This window comes from Siphateles boraxobius, unplaced genomic scaffold (genome assembly GCF_051911475.1).
Source record: "Siphateles boraxobius isolate OS27281-9 unplaced genomic scaffold, OSU_SipBor_1 29, whole genome shotgun sequence".
Classification (NCBI taxonomy): domain Eukaryota; kingdom Metazoa; phylum Chordata; class Actinopteri; order Cypriniformes; family Leuciscidae; genus Siphateles; species Siphateles boraxobius.
This window is the reverse complement of record NW_027508908.1, coordinates 5083341-5100515: the sequence shown is the minus strand read 5'-3', so window position 1 is coordinate 5100515 and position 17175 is coordinate 5083341. Positions and strand designations below refer to the sequence as shown.

Sequence of the window (17175 nt, the reverse complement as noted above, 5' to 3'; positions counted from 1 at the left end):
TGACTGGACTTTTTCATGAATTGGTACTTGAAATTTTGTGATTTTGAATCCACATCTGTTAGCTTTGATGTCATCTTTGCTAGTGTAGACTAAAACGTTTTATTTCAAGAAAAATGGCAAAACAGGTAATAAAACTCATGAAAGGAATGAGCATTTTATGTGTAGATGTCCTGAAAGTTTTATATTCATTTGGGATGGTATTTTTTTTTTGGACTAGCATTAAGGTCAGGTCAATTTATGTGTATTTGTATAGCACATTTTTACAATATATGTAGTTTGAATGCAGGAAACCATACCTTAATGTCTTAAAGTCTCCAGTGACTCTGGCGAATGTCATCCGTTTAGGTAATGGACGGAAAAACCTTGAGAGGAACCAGGCTCAGCTGGGGGAATCTGTCCTCTTATGACATTAAAGTGAGTCATACTCTATCTAACCATACAGCCTCTATAGTGTCTCTAGATTGAAAAGCAGCATCTTGCACTTTAATTAGGGAAGGAACCTTGGTATTTAGCCAAGTCTTGTGGTTAAGGAGTAGTTTACTTAAACCCTGCTCTAGCTATTCGCTGAGTCATAGATGTGGCTGTAGCCACTTTTAGGCCATTACAATAAACATCATGGTCTCATGGGAGAGATGTAAAAAAAAAAATAAGAAGAAGCTGAGTGAGATTAAGTGAAAGATGGTGAGATGTTTTTTTTTGTCTGTCTAGAACAACCTCCAGTTAAGTCTGTGTTTTGTGCCAAAACATAATGCAAATGATCCTCTGTTGAGCACTGTGGAGAAATTGCCTTCCACAGACGGCAGCTTTCAATGTCTATCTGACATTGACATTGATTACATTAGTATTCAGTTGATAGTAGATGGAAACGTTCCCAATGATGTTCAAAGAGGAATCATTTGTTTGGCCGTTTGCCTGGACTTTAGAGATCTGTTTGACGTCTCTGTGAAGTTCATTTAAAGTGGGATCAGTTTCAAATATTTTATTTGTAAAGGGAGATTTGCTTACATTGAAACACCCAAAGAAATGAAATTAGCTGAGAAGGAAAAATAAGTTGGATTGTAGCAAACTTGATTAAAATGCCAGAAAATCATTCGATCCTGAAACATGACCAAGGTTAGATTGCTCACGCAAAACATGAACATTCTCAATACTACACTAAACTGTCACCAGCGTTGGATTATGTGAAGGTTGTAGACCTCTGGAAGTGGAAAAACCATAGCCTATATGAAAACGTCTCTCCTGAAGTAGGCGCTCGTTGCAATGTCTGCTGGATTGAAGCCCTCTGCTACATGGAGAGCCGTGTAATTGCTCTCCGGTATGAGAGGTCTTGTTCTGACCTCATACAGCTGGATAGGACACGTCCTTGATACAAGAGTGGTTGCTTCTTGGTTATGAGTTTAGCAAGGAGGCTTGCAGAATTTTGTGTTGGAAACGGAACCAGCAAGGTCAACAGTGTTATTAAAAAAACACACGGGATTGTGTTTAAGTATGCTATAATTCCTTTGCTACTAGCAGCAGCGAATGTAATTGTTTGGTGGTAACCTTGAGACTGATTGCTATTGTTTAAACTTTTTGGTAATACTAAAGGTCTTATTAATTAACGGTAGTTAATGCAATAACTAACAAAAACAGTAACCAATGCATTTATTACAATATTTTTAAATATTTGTTTACGTTAGCTAAAGTCGCCATGCAGTCAATCATTTTGATCAGATCAAACTCATCTTTGATCACCACAATGACATGAAAAAAAAGCTTGAATGTAACTCTACACCCTTGCCTCATTTAGTATACACAGTTCTATGAATATGCAAATTAACCCCGCCCCACTCACTCACACCAGCTCAGAGATCCACTCGTTGACCATCACACATTGACATGATTGGTTACAAGGCAGTTTGTGATGTCAGAAACACCAGTGATTTCAAAAGTGTTTTTGAGACCGTCTTTGGTTCACTGCAATTTTAAGGAGAAAATACTCAGTAATGGTGTTGACTTATGAAGTCTTATGACTTATTGCACATGGTTTGTCTTAAAGCATATTAAAAATACAAAGTAGACATATAAACATTAAAAGCTTGATTTACACCACATGAGACTTTAATAAAATACAACAGTTAATTTTTAGTTCATGTTAGCTCAGTTCTGTTAAATATTGCATTTATTATTAACATATAAAGCTTTTTGATTTTAATAATGTACAAGTAAAATGTTGAAATTAATATTAACTATGATTAACACATGTTTTAGTATTTTTCATTCTTAGTTTATGTCAACAAATATAACCTTATTGTCACGAGCTGGCTTGACTTGATAGATGAAAGATGAAAACACTTTTTAATAAACACTAGGAAACATACATAAAACAGCAGCATGAAACTTACACACAAGACCAAGAACTGAAGACAACTGAGGGTTTAAATACATAAGATGATGTGTAACAGGTGAAACCCTCATCAATGAAGCATGAATAACTATGGCAAGTAGCAAGACCACAATGGAAGCACAAGAAACAGGAACTGAACACAGGCAAAACAAGACAAAAGAATATCAAAATAAGAGTCCTTAAAATCAGCGACATAGGGAATCATGACATGAGTAGTTACACACTATTTATAACTTGACAGTCTTTCGTTAAAAAAAGGGGGGGCTACCAAAAAAAAATTAATGGGATGTGGTGCGGTGTGGTTTTTAAATTTATTATTAGTCTGTTGATTTATCTGTAGACGACTCAAAATTACCAGCATGCACATGCCTAGATATATTTCATGGTTTTTTTTTCTGCAGCAGAACATTTTTGAGTGCTATTTTAGAGATTTTGTTTAATGAATCCATTATCTATCTAGGTGTGAAATATAATAATATGCGCTAACTCCCATCTTTTCATAGTCTAAAAATATTTAACAGAATATTTTGAGTGAAAGGACATGAACAGGTTGAGCTGTATGGCGAAGAAAAGTGTTTGGTGGAAGATATGATTCTGCTGATGAAAATAAATGTAAAAAGTGTGAGGGGAATATTCACTGCTGTACTCCTTAAGATTTAAAACCTTCACATTCCAACCACACTCACAAATCTCCATCTGTTATTGATTTATAATCTCTAGAGCGGCCATTCTTCCCTCTCCTTCTCTTTACTTTATTCTCTGTTTCTCTCTTTCCGCCTACGTGGAACTATAGATCATAATTGAATTACTGTGGTAGAGGGGACGTATAATCAGCCAGATGGAGTGAGCTGACTGATTTGAAAGACAGGCAAATAATCATATCTTCCCCTTTATTATTCCTGCCGGCATGGGGACGTATTGAATAAACTCTGCACGTAATGTAACTGCTTTCTGCATAATTCCATATTATATGGTCATGTCCTGATTCCTAACTCACTGATTTTTAAACATTCATTGGCTATTATTACAGCTCTGCTAAACATGCTGATGGATTTATTTGCGGCAATTAATGAATCATGCGTTTAATAAACAATAGATGAGTGTGTCACTCAATGTGATGGAGGGCCATCGTATAATTAGAGACCATGGGAGAGTGGGAACACTGCTGTATACCTTGTTTTTCCCCAGATAAACAAATAAACAGGTGTTAAATTTGTTCATAATGATTCAAAGCAGTCTTTTATTCAAAACAGACAAAAATATTGACTGTTTGTGTCTGTCATTTTCAATATCTTTTAAGCTGTAGACGAATTTACCACACTTGTTGTACACTTAAAAATTAGATTTTTTTTTTTGATGGATTTATACTGTATATGCTTATTCATTGAATATCTTAAGATTTAAAATGTATTAGCTTATCTTTGTATGTACTATTAGAAAACACAAATAATTATTATGCTTTTTTGGCAATAAGGATCACTAATCACCACTAGATTTTAAGGTTCCCACCAAAATCTTGATTTAATTTAAAAATTGTGGTCTTGGTAAATAATAAAATAATATATACATTTAAACCCATAGCCACAGTGAAACTGCATTTGAAATCTAATACACTACCGATCAAAAGTTTTTTTTTAAAGGAATTAATAATTTTATTCAGCAAGGATGCATTAAATCAAAGGTGACAGTTATGACATTTATAGTTTTACGAAATATTTCTATTTAAAAAGAAAGGCTGTTCTCTGGAACTTTCTGTTCATCAAAGAATCTTGAAAAAAAGTGACAGTTTACACAAAAATATTATGCAGCACAACTGTTTTCAACTGATAATAATAATAGAAATGTTTCTGGAGCAGCAAATCAGCATATTAGAATGATTTCTGAATCACGTGACACTGAAAACTGACTGTTGAAAATGTTCTTCATCCACAAATTTCCTTTTCAAAAACATTACAAAATCTTTAGTAAATGCTGAGATTGGTATTGACCATGATCAATACATGCTTTAGAAGTATATTTTAATGTTAACAAACAGAACCTTAAAAAACTTTAAAAAGTGTTACTAAAAAGCGTTGTAGAAAGGTTGTTACGATATGATTTAAGCTTTCAACTCTTTAGAAACCCCAGGGCCTTGTCCACACTAATTCACTTTCGTTTGAAAACACATCTTTTTCTCTCCGTTTTGGCCTTCCGTCCACACTGAGACAGCGGCTCAGTGCTCCCTAAAACAATGCTGTATGTGGCTGCTGTTTGTATTATTCTTTGTTGTTAAGACCAGCCGGGGTACACCATATATCTTTTACAACAGAGAGGAATTATTGTATATCTGGAGAACATGCGAAGCACCTATAACGAGTGCTTTCCAACACTTGCACAGCATTCCACTGTGAATAGCCAGAGCACCGGCGTCTCCATGGATTGCTTTACCGAGCGGCAAGCGCCGGAGACGGAGGAGGGAATGTAAACAAAAGCAGGGCTGCAGGTCGGGCGTCTTGGCTAGGCTAAAGAGGGCTCCTAACAGACCACCACTACCTAGCCTTTTCGTCGCGAATGCCCGATCCCTTGCGAATAAGATTGACGAACTACATCTAGATATATCAAGTCGGTCAACCCTACAGTACGAGATAGCTCCCTGATAATTATCACTGAAAGCTGGCTACACCCGGGGATACCGGACGCAGCGGTTGAGCTAGTGGGTCGCTCATTACTTCGAAGCGACAGGATTCTGGTAAGAGCCGTAGGACTGGACTGGTGTACAAATTCTACTGTTATCGATAAGCATTGCTCACCTCAACTGGAGCTGCTAGTAGTTAAGTGTACACCTTTCTATTTGCCACGTGAATTCACTGTTGCCATGGTAACAGCTGTCTACATTCCACCAGACGCCAACGCTAATCTAGCACTGGGCCATGTACTAGCAGCTATAGACAAACAGCAAAACAATTACCCAGAGGGCATTTTTATCGTGGCTGGTGATTTTGACCATGTTAATGTAAAAACTGCTGCCCAGATTTGATCAGCATGTCAAGTGTGCAACTCGAGGGAATACTATACTGGACTGTGTATACTCTAATATTAAAAAGGGATACAGAGCCTCCCCCTTCGCACACCTGGGCCAGTCTGATCACCTGTCACTATCCCTGATTCCAGCGTATCGCCCCGTTATTTAAAAGTAGAAACCTACTGTCAGAACTGTTAAGAGGTGGCCTGGGGATCTATCTCTACAGCTACAAGACTGCTTTGAACGAACAAACTGGACCTTGTTTTTTAATCAGGTTGTGAATGAATATGCCTTTACTGCTCTCTGTTACATTAGGACCTGTGTTGAAAACATTACTACCAACACACGCATCAGGATTCCCCCTAACAGGAAACCTTGGATGACTGTGGAGGTCCATGCCCTTCTGAGGGAGCGCAACACAGCCTTTAAATCCGGGGACAGAGCATTATATAGCACAGCCAGGCACAACTTTAAAAACGGGCATCAAGCAGGCAAAAGCTGTGTACAAGGAAAAGATTGAGGGCCACTTCACCAACAGAGATCCAACACGGGTGTGGCAAGGAATACAACAAATTACCAATTACAGGGGCAGCCGTGAACCACCTACAAACATCAATGCCTCCTTGGTAGACGAGCTCAACCATTTCTACGCCGGCTTTGAAACACCTGAACCAAATAACTGAGCCGCTCCTCCCCTTGCTGATACAGACCTCACACTTACGGTAACAGCAGAGAAAGTTAGATGCACCTTTAGGTCTGTGAACACTAGGAAGGCTGAGGGACTTGACGTGGTTCTAGGAAGAGTGCTCGGTTACACTTTATTTCGATAGCCACTTTAGACATTCTACTTACTATAAGTAACTTTTCAACTACATGTCAACTAACTGTCATTAGAGTATTAGTAGACTGTAGTAGACTGTCAGTAGACTGGTAGGTTATGGTTAGGTGTTAGGGTTCGGGTTAGGAGAACAAGTTGACTTGTAGTTGCTAAGTTACTTATAGTCAGTAAAATATCTGTTGGGGGACCAACACAATAAAGTGTTAGCAGATATTAAGCAGACAGTCTACTAATACTCTAATGACAGTTAGTTGACATGTAGCGGCAAAGTTACTTATAGTTAGTTGAATGTCTAAAGTGGACTATCGAAATAAAGTGTTACCGAGTGCTCAGAGAATGTGCCCATCAGCTCGCAGATGTCTTTGCAGACATCTTTAATATGTCTCTGGCCATAGCAACTATACCGACCTGCTTAAAAACAGCAACCATCATTCCAGTGCCCAAGCAAAGCCACATCAGCACTCTGAACGACTACAGACCTGTGGGGCTCACCCCCATTGTTGCCAAGTGCTTTGAGAGGCTGGTGATGAAGCATGTTAAATCTGCCCTCCCCCTCAACCTGGACCAGCATCAGTATGCCTATTGGGAAAACGGGTCCACAGAGGATGCTATCGTTACAGCCCTCCATAAAGCGCTGACACACCTTGACAAGGAGAAGACATATGTGAGACTGCTCTTCATAGACTACAGCTCAGCATTTAACACCATCATTCCTAACTAGCAGGTCACCAAACTCCTTGACTTGGGCCTCAGCAGAAGCCTGTGTATGTGGATCAAGGATTTCCTGACATGATCATCCAAAGACAGTGGGACTGGGCCCACACCAATCCTCGAGCCTGTCCCTCAGCACTGGAGTACCTCAAGGCTGCGTGTTGAGCCCGTTGCTCTATTGATACAATTAACAGATGACAAGTCAAGTCATCCTCATTTATATAGTGATTTTAACAATGTAGATTGTTTCAAAGCAGCTTTACAGAGATAAACATATAATTTAAGGTAACAGAGATTGACACAACTGTGGTGGGAGATATCTAGAACAGCGACGAAGCTACAGAGATGAAGTTGACAGACTGACAGGATGGTGCAAAGACAACAATCTGACCCTGAATGTCAAGAAAACAAAGGAGATCATAGTTGACTTCAGAAGGTGTAAGGAGGACCCTCAACCCCTCATCATGAATGGTGAGCAGGTGGAAAAGGTCTCCTGTTTTAAATTCTTGGGGATCAGGATCTCAAAGGACCTAAAATGGGAGATAAACACAACCGCCATGGTCAAAAAGGCTTTACTTTTTACGAATACTCAAAAGGAGTAACCTGTCTTCTGAGCTGCTTAAGATTCTGTCACTGTTCCATCGAGAGTGTTATAACATACTGTATGACTGCATGGTATGCCAACTGCACAGGGAAGGACAGGAAATCCCTCAATCGAATTATAAGATCTGCTGAAAAAATCATTGGACTTTCCCCGCACCCACTGGATGACATCTTTAATATCCGCTGCCTCCGAGCGCATATTGAATCCATAGATATTCATGTTTATACAGGTATTGTGCTTGTTATGCATTATTCAAATTCACACAGTTGCTAAAATATGTTACTTTGAACACACTTCGTATCACAGTCCTGCAAAGATGACACGAAATAACAGACAGCAGACAAACAGCTAGTAGTGATAGCAGCGGATTTCGACCTGTCACTCAAGTGGTCACACCGTTAATTATGCAGAACTTTAAGGCTTAATATTATTTAAACGAATGAGTTAAAAAAAATCACCCCCCTCACAGTTGTCATGAAGGGCAAAATCAGCTATATAGACCAAAACCTCTTTTTGCACCAGTCTGTAAACACATTTTTTTCTGGTGTAAAATTGGGCATTTTAACATGAGATTAAATCTTTTGGAGCCTGTCTCTAGCGGCCAGTCGATGAATTTGCAGTTTAAGTCACTTCCGTGTTGGTTTCGAGAGAGAGACCGAAATGTTTCTGCTTGGGGTTTACGCATACGCTGTACGGTGAATTTAGCGTTTTCCGACGTTTCATTGTGGATGAGAAACTTTTGGAAAACACTTGAAAAAGCTAGTGTGGAAGGAGTGCACTTTGAAAAGAAAACTCTATGTATCTGGATTAATGTAGCCCCAGACAGATTTTTGAAATTCTTATGACAGATTTTACAGCCTTCATCTCACAGCAATTGGCTGACACCCACCATCTAGCATTTCTCGACTTTTTAACGCCTTCGCCCCTTTCCCCGCTGTCTATCCCATAATCCCCTGCGTGAGTCAGCTCCAATAGAGAATGCATTGGAAAGGCACGCTCGACTCCGCACCAGTGGACACGTACGGTTAACCTGCTGCACAGCTGTGACTCTCTGATATCAGCAACTAGTTCAAGTGTGCCGCATTCAGAGCTGGAAATACTGTTGAGTCAGTGTGCAGCTCTGACATCGAGGAAGACCTGTGAGCTCAAGCGTCTGTCAACAAGTCTGCTCGTGATGTAAAAGATGAAGGACATCGATAAAAGCAGGCTTTCAGCAGGATACAAACCAGCGACAATCTGCTATTAGACACCATTTAAAGGGATAGTTTTAATATGGCAATTCATCCCAGGTAAAAGGAATAAAACCTATAATTTCCTAATTCATAATGACTTCTCAGAGCAAATCCCTTCCCTTCTACTGGTCGAGGATCTGGGTTGTTAATCATCATGTCGATCCTCGGATTGTCAGAAGCCGTTTGTTCCAGATGACAATGGCATTACTTGTCAAGCACAGAGTTTCAGTCATAGCTCGTTCACAGATGTCGAGAGCCACATCCAAGAATCAACATATTTCATCTTACTCGCAACATTTTTGTTTACCAAATGTTGGATGACCTGTGTGTTTGCTCGTGTTTAAAGCTTGTCGCCAAATTTTTTCATCGGCCCCACTGTGAAATTGCATTACACAGTCAGTGAATATTAATTGATGGCATTTGGTATTGGACAAACAAAGTGAGGTGTGTGTGTGTGTGTGTGTGTGTGTGTGTGTTTTTGAGAGGTTCTGGAATAATAGTGATTTGAATGAGAGATCCATGATCACTGGAGCACAGTTGAAAGCGAGCTGGATAGTAACAGATGTTTTCTTCTGGGAAATGGAAAGAGTGTGTGGATCTTTTGTGTGTAGGTGTTAGACAGGAGCGTAAGCTAGAAAACGACAGTGAAAGTGTACCTAAATGTGAGTTTGTGTGCGTTGCTTGATATATTTGTGATTTGTTTAGATGTGTGCTACTTCACCTCTCAGTGTATGTAATCTGATTATAATACAAAAACCAGCCGTGCATCTTTCTGCACTTTAAGGGGTCGTACACTCAGGATGCTTTCTTGCGTTTAACTGCAGTTAGACGGAGTGGAACGTCTCAAGGTCTCAAGACATGTTTTAACAACTTGTCAATAGTTATCCATAATTAAGACATTAATGTTACAGAAGCTTCTGTAAACGCCTGTTACACTCAAGATGCTTGTTCCACGGCTCACTTTTTTTTGTTCAATCATTCATAATTTAAAACGAACATTGAAGCACTGTATAAGCGTTGAACTATTTTTAATTTGATGCCTTTTTAAACTTCAAATGCATATTTAAAAAAAAAAGTTGCATATATTTTCACATGAAGCAGTATTGTTAAGGCAATTTATATATTTTTTTATTTTTTCTGTTTTTATTTTTTTATTATTTAATTAAATGTTCTATTTTTTTATTTTGACTTTTATATATACTTTATTATTACGTTAATTCAGCAAGAATGCATTAAATTGATCGAACGTGACAGTAAAGTCTTTTATAACGTTTATAATGTAAGATTTAAATTTCAAATAGATAATGTTCTTTTGAATTGTCTGTTCATCAAAGAATCCACAAAAATATGAAGCATCAAAAACTGTTTCCAACACTGATAATAAGTAATTGTTCTTGAGCAGCAAATAAGGATAAAAATGATTTCTAAAGGATCATGTGACACTGAAGACTGGAGTAATGATGCTGAAAATTCAGCTTTGATCCGGAATAAATTACATTAAAAATTATATTAAAATAGAAAACATTTATTTTAAATTGTAATGATATTTTACAATATTACTGCTTACTGTATATTTGATCAAATAAATGCAGCCTTGGTGAGCAGAAGAAAATTAATTTTAAAAACTTGAAATGAATAGAAAATATTAAATATTATGTTCAGATTTAAAAGTATGAAAAATAAAACTAGCCAACTGTTAAATAGGAGATAGAATGAGTGTTTCTGTGAATTGCTTTGGATAAAACTGAGGCTAGACGCACACAATCGAAATGATTTATTTATTTCCTTATTTATCTAAATGTACATAATTTTTAAAAATTACATTTCAAAATACATTTTTCAAGATAGCAGTGTTAAAATGTGACCCTTACTGAGTTAGGCGCTGATAAAACGAACTCGCAAAGGAGCTACAAAATCTGATGCATGTGTGAATGGACAAATTCCAACAGACCTCAAGAACACTTCCTGTGTGTATGACCCCTAACCGTGTGTCTTGCTCTCTGTCATCTCTGCAGGGAGAAGGAGCGAAATCTCTCGGCGGCAGGACAGCCTGTGATTCAGCCTCAGCGTCCGGACGGCCCCAGATTCACTGGAGGGGGCTTCAGTCTTAAGCAGCACAACAGGATGACACTTCAAGCCCTGGAAAAGCAATCCTGATGCCCACCCGAATCCTCCGAGGACCCTCTTCACCCATCATCGCCTCCTGATAGACCGTATATTCTGGTATTTATTTTGCTCTGTCAGTTTGCCTTTTGGAATAAAATAAAGTCTGTTATTTCCACTGAAAAGTTTCTGTTTCACTCTACACTAAACACTCGCACAAATCCACACACAAACACAATCTCCATTTGCCTCTAGTCCTCTGTCACTCTCAGATGTAGTGCACTCTTGTTTTCTAGTGTGCTGTTGGCTGCTGTGTATAATATGACACTGTGTACTTGTCACCATCCTCAATACTGTAAGGTTGTTTTTTTGGAATGTGGGATTTTTGTGGATTTTTTAGTATGTGCAATGCATTTTATTCTGGTGGTTCAATGAGCCAATACACTGTAATTGCTTCCAAGCCATTTCTGACATAAAACCACATTGGCTCTATTCCAAAACCTAGTGAGCTCACTTCCTACATTGGCAGCATTCTATCTGAAACGAAACCTCAATAACTGATTTGAAACACTCAGCTCTTTGCATCAAATAGTATTTTTCACTTCCTCACATAATGTGCACAGATTTGCATGTTGGTAAGCTAATGATGTGTTCTAATAAGCATAAAAATGCACCAAGCACACAAATATTGTGCATACAGACTTTTTTTTATTTTTTTATAAGAATTTATAATTTTAGAACTAAAATTAAGAACTATTTTTATTGGTTTTATTAGTGTATCATTAGATTGTTGCTAAGCAAATTATAGGATGTTCTCTAATAGGTATAAACATACATAACACACAAATATTGAGTATACTACGGAGCCCCTAAAGGGACATAGTGATAAATATGAGATGGGAAGAAAAATCATATGTCAATGCATTTGCATTCTCTCACAAATGTTTTGCATTTTTTCCTGAGAAACTTTGCTTTCACCCCTAAAAAACTTGTGAGTTATTTGTGAGTGAATGCAAAGTCTTTGTAAGCAAAAGCATTGAAACATTTGTTCCTCCTATATCATATCTTTTTCATCACCATGTCCCTTTAGGGTCTCCGTAGATCTAGTATACAGTCGCTACATTTTTAATGCATAAATAAGCAGATTGATGCATGTTGCTAAGCTAATGACGAGATATTCCAATAAGCATAAATAAACCAATAACTTTACAGCAAAATTCTCTAATATGCACAAAAACAGCACACACAAGTATTAGGTAAACAGTACATGTTTAATATGACAACAGTTTGTATTGATTTCAATAGAGCTTTGTATTTAGCATGTTGCTAAGCTAATGACAATATGTTCCTATAAGAAAATAAGCTTATACTAATAAGCAGTAAAATACTCAGCACACACAAATATTGAGTAAACAGTATTTTTTTAAACAAGACTTAACTATTATATATTGATTTTAATAAAGGTTTGAATGTTGCTAAGCTGATGACAAGATTTTCTAAAAAGCATAAATAAGCAAGTAAGCTTACATCAAAATACTCTAATTCAGAGTCCATTTTAATGTAGTAATATTGAACTGTTTTCAAGTTTAGCATTAGCATGTTGCTAAGCTATTGACAAGACACCCTAATAAGAATAAAAACACAAATATTGGATAACCGTCAATTTTAATGTGGACTGAATTATTTTTATTTATATATTTCATTAATTATGTAGTCTTCGTCATGACCCCTTGCTTTATCCACCACTGGTGGGTTTTATTTATTTTTAAGCTTGATTTTAATAATGTCTTCATAGGCCTTTCTTTAGCAGTCAGTAGGGGTCGCTAGATCTCATGATGTTTTCTGTTTCCTGCTGCATGCTCTTATTTTGAAAGTGTATTTTTCCTTGACTTTGTTCCTGGCCTAGTCCTCTTTGTTTACACCTGTTCCTTGTTTGCTCTCATTAGCATGTATATCTACCATCACTTTGGAAGTTTAAAATTAGCATGTAGCACCTGCAGGCAGGGGGCACCGCTAGAAATTCTGGGCCCTATGAAAGAATATGATGTTGGGCCCGCTACTGCACTCATTCCGTAAAAAAGAAATCCATCTCTGGGGGCCCCAAAAGTGTGTGGGCCCTTAGAATCGTCATTTTCCTTGCAACTCCAAAATAATTAGTCACATGATGTTTCTGGTGTAACTGAGTGCCTGTGAACAAATAAAGATGGCAGCATGAAGGCCATCCATTAGCTGAAGATATGCCTTTGAGATAAATTGGAATACTAATGGATGGCTGTGTCCAGGTAATATTAGCTGTATACCCCACACATATATATATATATATATATATATATATATATATATATATATATATATATATATATATATATATATATATATATATATATATATATATATATATATATATATATATATATATATATATATAATGTATGTGCTCTTTGTGTAGTGCCGTACCTAAGTGTTCAAGTATGTGCTTGTATTGATTTGGTGAATCATTGTGTATTCTTTGGGGTTATTCTGGTTGCTTGTTTGTAGTTTGATATTTGTGACTCTTTGCTTTGTACTGTTCGCTTGGAACACTTGCACTTGGGTTCTTTAACATTTTCTCTGCCTGAGCTTTTGTTACAGAAGGCAACACAATCATGCCGCCTACCCTTTGAACCGTCTTCGTTTTGGAAGCGCGCCTTTGATGCCTTAAAAGTCTGCCTACATAGAACGCTCTCTTGGTTTTGAAAAAAGAGCCATTGTTGACAGGTTGCTCAGTTCTGTTTTGCAGATTACTGACTGATGAGTCATTTGAACAGTATGAAATGTCAAGTGTAATTTGAGTGTTTCAGGTTTTAATATGCATTGCACGACTGAAAGATCAGACCAAACTAATCATGCTTTTATTATAGGGGGAATATTAATAACTGATGTATCACAAGCAAGTTGATGAATGAGAAAATTGGGCATTCTATGCTTTCCTTCCCTGTTGTTTTTGGATCAAATTGGCTTAAAAAGCATGAGTCTAAATAGCTGTCTTCAAATGTATTTTAATGTTTTGATGTATTAGCACTTTTACCAAGGAAAGATTGGAAATTTCTACTCAGTTGAAGCCGGAATCGCTTTTGAAGTGTTGAAACATTTTAAAGAGACTAGATGTGCCATAAAATAGTTACTGTTATTGCCAAGTCTATATCAAATGTTATATTTTGTTAAAGCGCAGTGGCTGCCATCTAAAGTAGGCTCTATGCCTGTCATTTATCAGTGGCTGATGATTGCAGCATTCATCTCTTTGTGCTTCATTATGACTGTTTTGCCTAGATCTGTTTTGGGTTTTGTGATGTGTAGGATAGCCGGGAGAGAAATGAACCGTAAAGCCGCTTTGAAGCCCGGGGAATAAAATTGATACTCATTGTTTATCAGCACACAACTGGGGCCAGTGGAACTCACTTCATGTTCTTCCATGCAGCGTCGCCATAGAGCAATGTCATGTTATGACAAGGACGGCCCCTAGGAGTAGGCTGAGGTTAAGTGGCTTGATCAAGGCTGGGATTGCTGAAGGATCGGCCTTTGCTGACTTTATAGCCAATACCTTTAACTATACCAGCCTCATGGAAGGGATTTGGAGTTGTTTTAATGGTTATAATGATATGCATACATATATAAATACAGAATTACTTTGGACAGTCTCTCAAGCAGTGAAAGTACAGAACCCCTAAAGGGACATTGTGATGGAAAAAAAATATGACTAATTTTGCATTCTCTCGCAAAACCGTTGTGTTTGCTTACAAAAGTTTTGAGACCTCATATTTGTTTCCATCACCATGTCCCTTAGGGCTCTGTGATAAAAGCCATTTGTGACATTTAAGCCTGAATTTTTGCCCTAACAACTTATGACATGACAGTACATTTAGGCTATGTTTACACGGAAACGATCTGAAGAGAAAACGCAAAAGTGGCGTTGTGTTATCACTTTTTATTCTGCGTTTAGACTAACGTTATTGGGGGGGAAATCTGCGTGCATATAGTGCCGCAAAAGTGTGTGAAATTCGATGTAGTATGCACTCCAGGCGGCTAGGTGGCAATGTGAAGCACTGCCACACAACAACACCTAGTCCGCGCGCCTGTGTACAACCTTCCTTCTACTTCTCTCCCTAGTAGTGCGAAATCAAAACATGGCGAAGCGAACAGCAAAAATATCTTTGTTCGTTTATCAGAGCTGCTAGGGCAACTTGAAGGTCCAACGTATGGAAATAATCCGACATGTTGGTTTTTATTTTCCAGTACTGGCGAATGCCTGTGACGTAAACGCGTACGCGACGAGAGCCACCGTGAGCAGATTTGCGTTTTTACCCTTTAGACGGGAATGTGACAGTGGAGCGTTTTTAAGATTTCCACTCTGGAGGGTGGTTTCACTTTTTTTGCGTTTTTAAGCCCCAAAAACACCGTCACTGTGTAAACAAAAGGCTCATCTGATAAAATATTTGTACGTTTTCACCCGCGAGCGTTCTCGTGTAAACAGGGCCTAAGTCAATGAGATTAGTTGTCATAGTGTGCCACATGTTAATGATCATATATAATAATTTAAACAGTAATATACTGTATATATATATATATATATATATATATATGTGTGTGTATATAAATAGTATATTTAATATAAATAACTGATATTTATAATATCAGTAATAAAATATAAATTATATATTTATAGATATGTGTTTGAGTAAAATTAACATTTTTGTTTTATTCTATAAGCTACTGACAACATTTCTCCCAAATTCCCCCCCAAAAATATTGTCATTTAGAGCATTTATTTGCAGAAAACGACAACTGGTCAAAATAACAGTTTGACCTCGGCAGGCTGTGACCACAGCTTGCTATGCCTTCACTTTCCTAACAGAGTCAGACTGTATATTCTTCATTTCATCTCAGAAGAAAACTACCACTTTACCATCACTGAATGGGCAACCAACTACGCCGACTTCCTCACTCCTTGGTTGCCTGCATGGCCTCTCCGGCCCAGGGCCGGTAGGTCACACAATCTGCATGTGCTCAGCCATGTGCTCATGGAGAGAGAGAAAACCTCCAACCAGAACAGAGTCGAACTACCCATGCAGTTCATCATCTTCTTCATCCAACGGAGAACAAAACGATTGCAACTTCAACATTTGACACTCACAGAACCGTCAACGACTTCAATTTCCAACAGCTTCAAGAATTGTGTCCACTGCAAAGCCATGCAAGTATCAATTTAAGAAGGTGCTTTGAAAATGATAATATTGATGGTTCTTTTCATAGTTCCCTTTCTGGTTTCCAGTTCCATGCTATCACTCACCCTTTTACCTATACATGTATTTATGTATGTATGTTTGTGTAGTTTAGTTATGCTCGTGATTTAGTTAATAAAACTTGTGCACAAGATGTATTTGGCTCTGATTCACTGCTTGCAGACAACGTCTCTTTTATGATTTATATCTTGTTACATGCCCAAAGCGCTGTACATGCTAAGAAACAATTATTTTCCGTAGCCATGGAAGATACCCCTTTTCTTAGAATAAATTAATAATCAATACAGTTCGTTGGACGAACTGATTAATTGATTGTAATATTAAGTTAGCTACATCAAGTTAATACCATTAACTGACCCAAATATTCATAATTAATAATAACCAGTTATTATAGATTATTACGATTTCCCCTCTGAGCTGACTCGTTACACCATCTAGTCTGTGCAACACACAGTATATATATATATATATATATATATATATATATATATATATATATATATATATATATATACACACACACACACACACACACACACAGTGTGTTGCACAGAGTAGTCGACTTTATTATGCGCTGTCATGACGTCGACTTGTTGCTGATCTTTCATGGCCTAGAGGTCTACATTATTTTTTTGCTATGATGTTCTGGGAGGTTTCTAGGGAATTTTGCTAGGGGGTTGTCAGGAAATGACAATGGAACTGGATTTTGGGGTATATGATAGTATGCTATGGAAACCATTAATCTAAATTTGAAAAAGTGGATCTAAAAAAATGCACTCCTGAGAATAATATTGTTCTTTCACTCTGTCTTTCTCTCTCCTTCCTTTGCAACAAAAATGCTTTAGTCTATAACAGTTTACAGTATAGTTTTAGAAATATAATAAACCATTTGACACAATAATATTGACAGTTTAGAGTTGAACAGGACAAGTTTTAATGGAGGTTTTATGTCTTTGACACCATTTTTAGTTTGTTTGTATCTCTGTGAATAATGATCCTCTTCTCTCCAGGGAGTCAAATT

The 17175-nt window shown here is 37.5% G+C and overlaps 1 protein-coding gene across 2 annotated transcripts in view; it reads left to right on the top strand.

Annotated features, from left to right (window-relative positions):
* The window catches only part of cfap58 (cilia and flagella associated protein 58), a 152949-nt gene extending 136658 nt beyond the window's left edge, over positions 1-16291 (top strand). Inside the window, exons 18-19 of one of the 2 annotated variants that reach the window (XR_013207789.1) lie at positions 10788-10995; positions 15799-16291. Coding sequence is in view for 1 of the 2 variants with exons in the window: in XM_077246258.1 (XP_077102373.1) it covers positions 10788-10929 (142 nt within the window). In the remaining variant the exon portion in view is untranslated. Of the gene's footprint in view, positions 1-10787; positions 11061-15798 lie in introns of those variants that run through there. The other variant, XM_077246258.1, reaches the window with a different exon arrangement.
* The last annotated feature ends 884 nt before the right edge of the window (positions 16292-17175 follow it).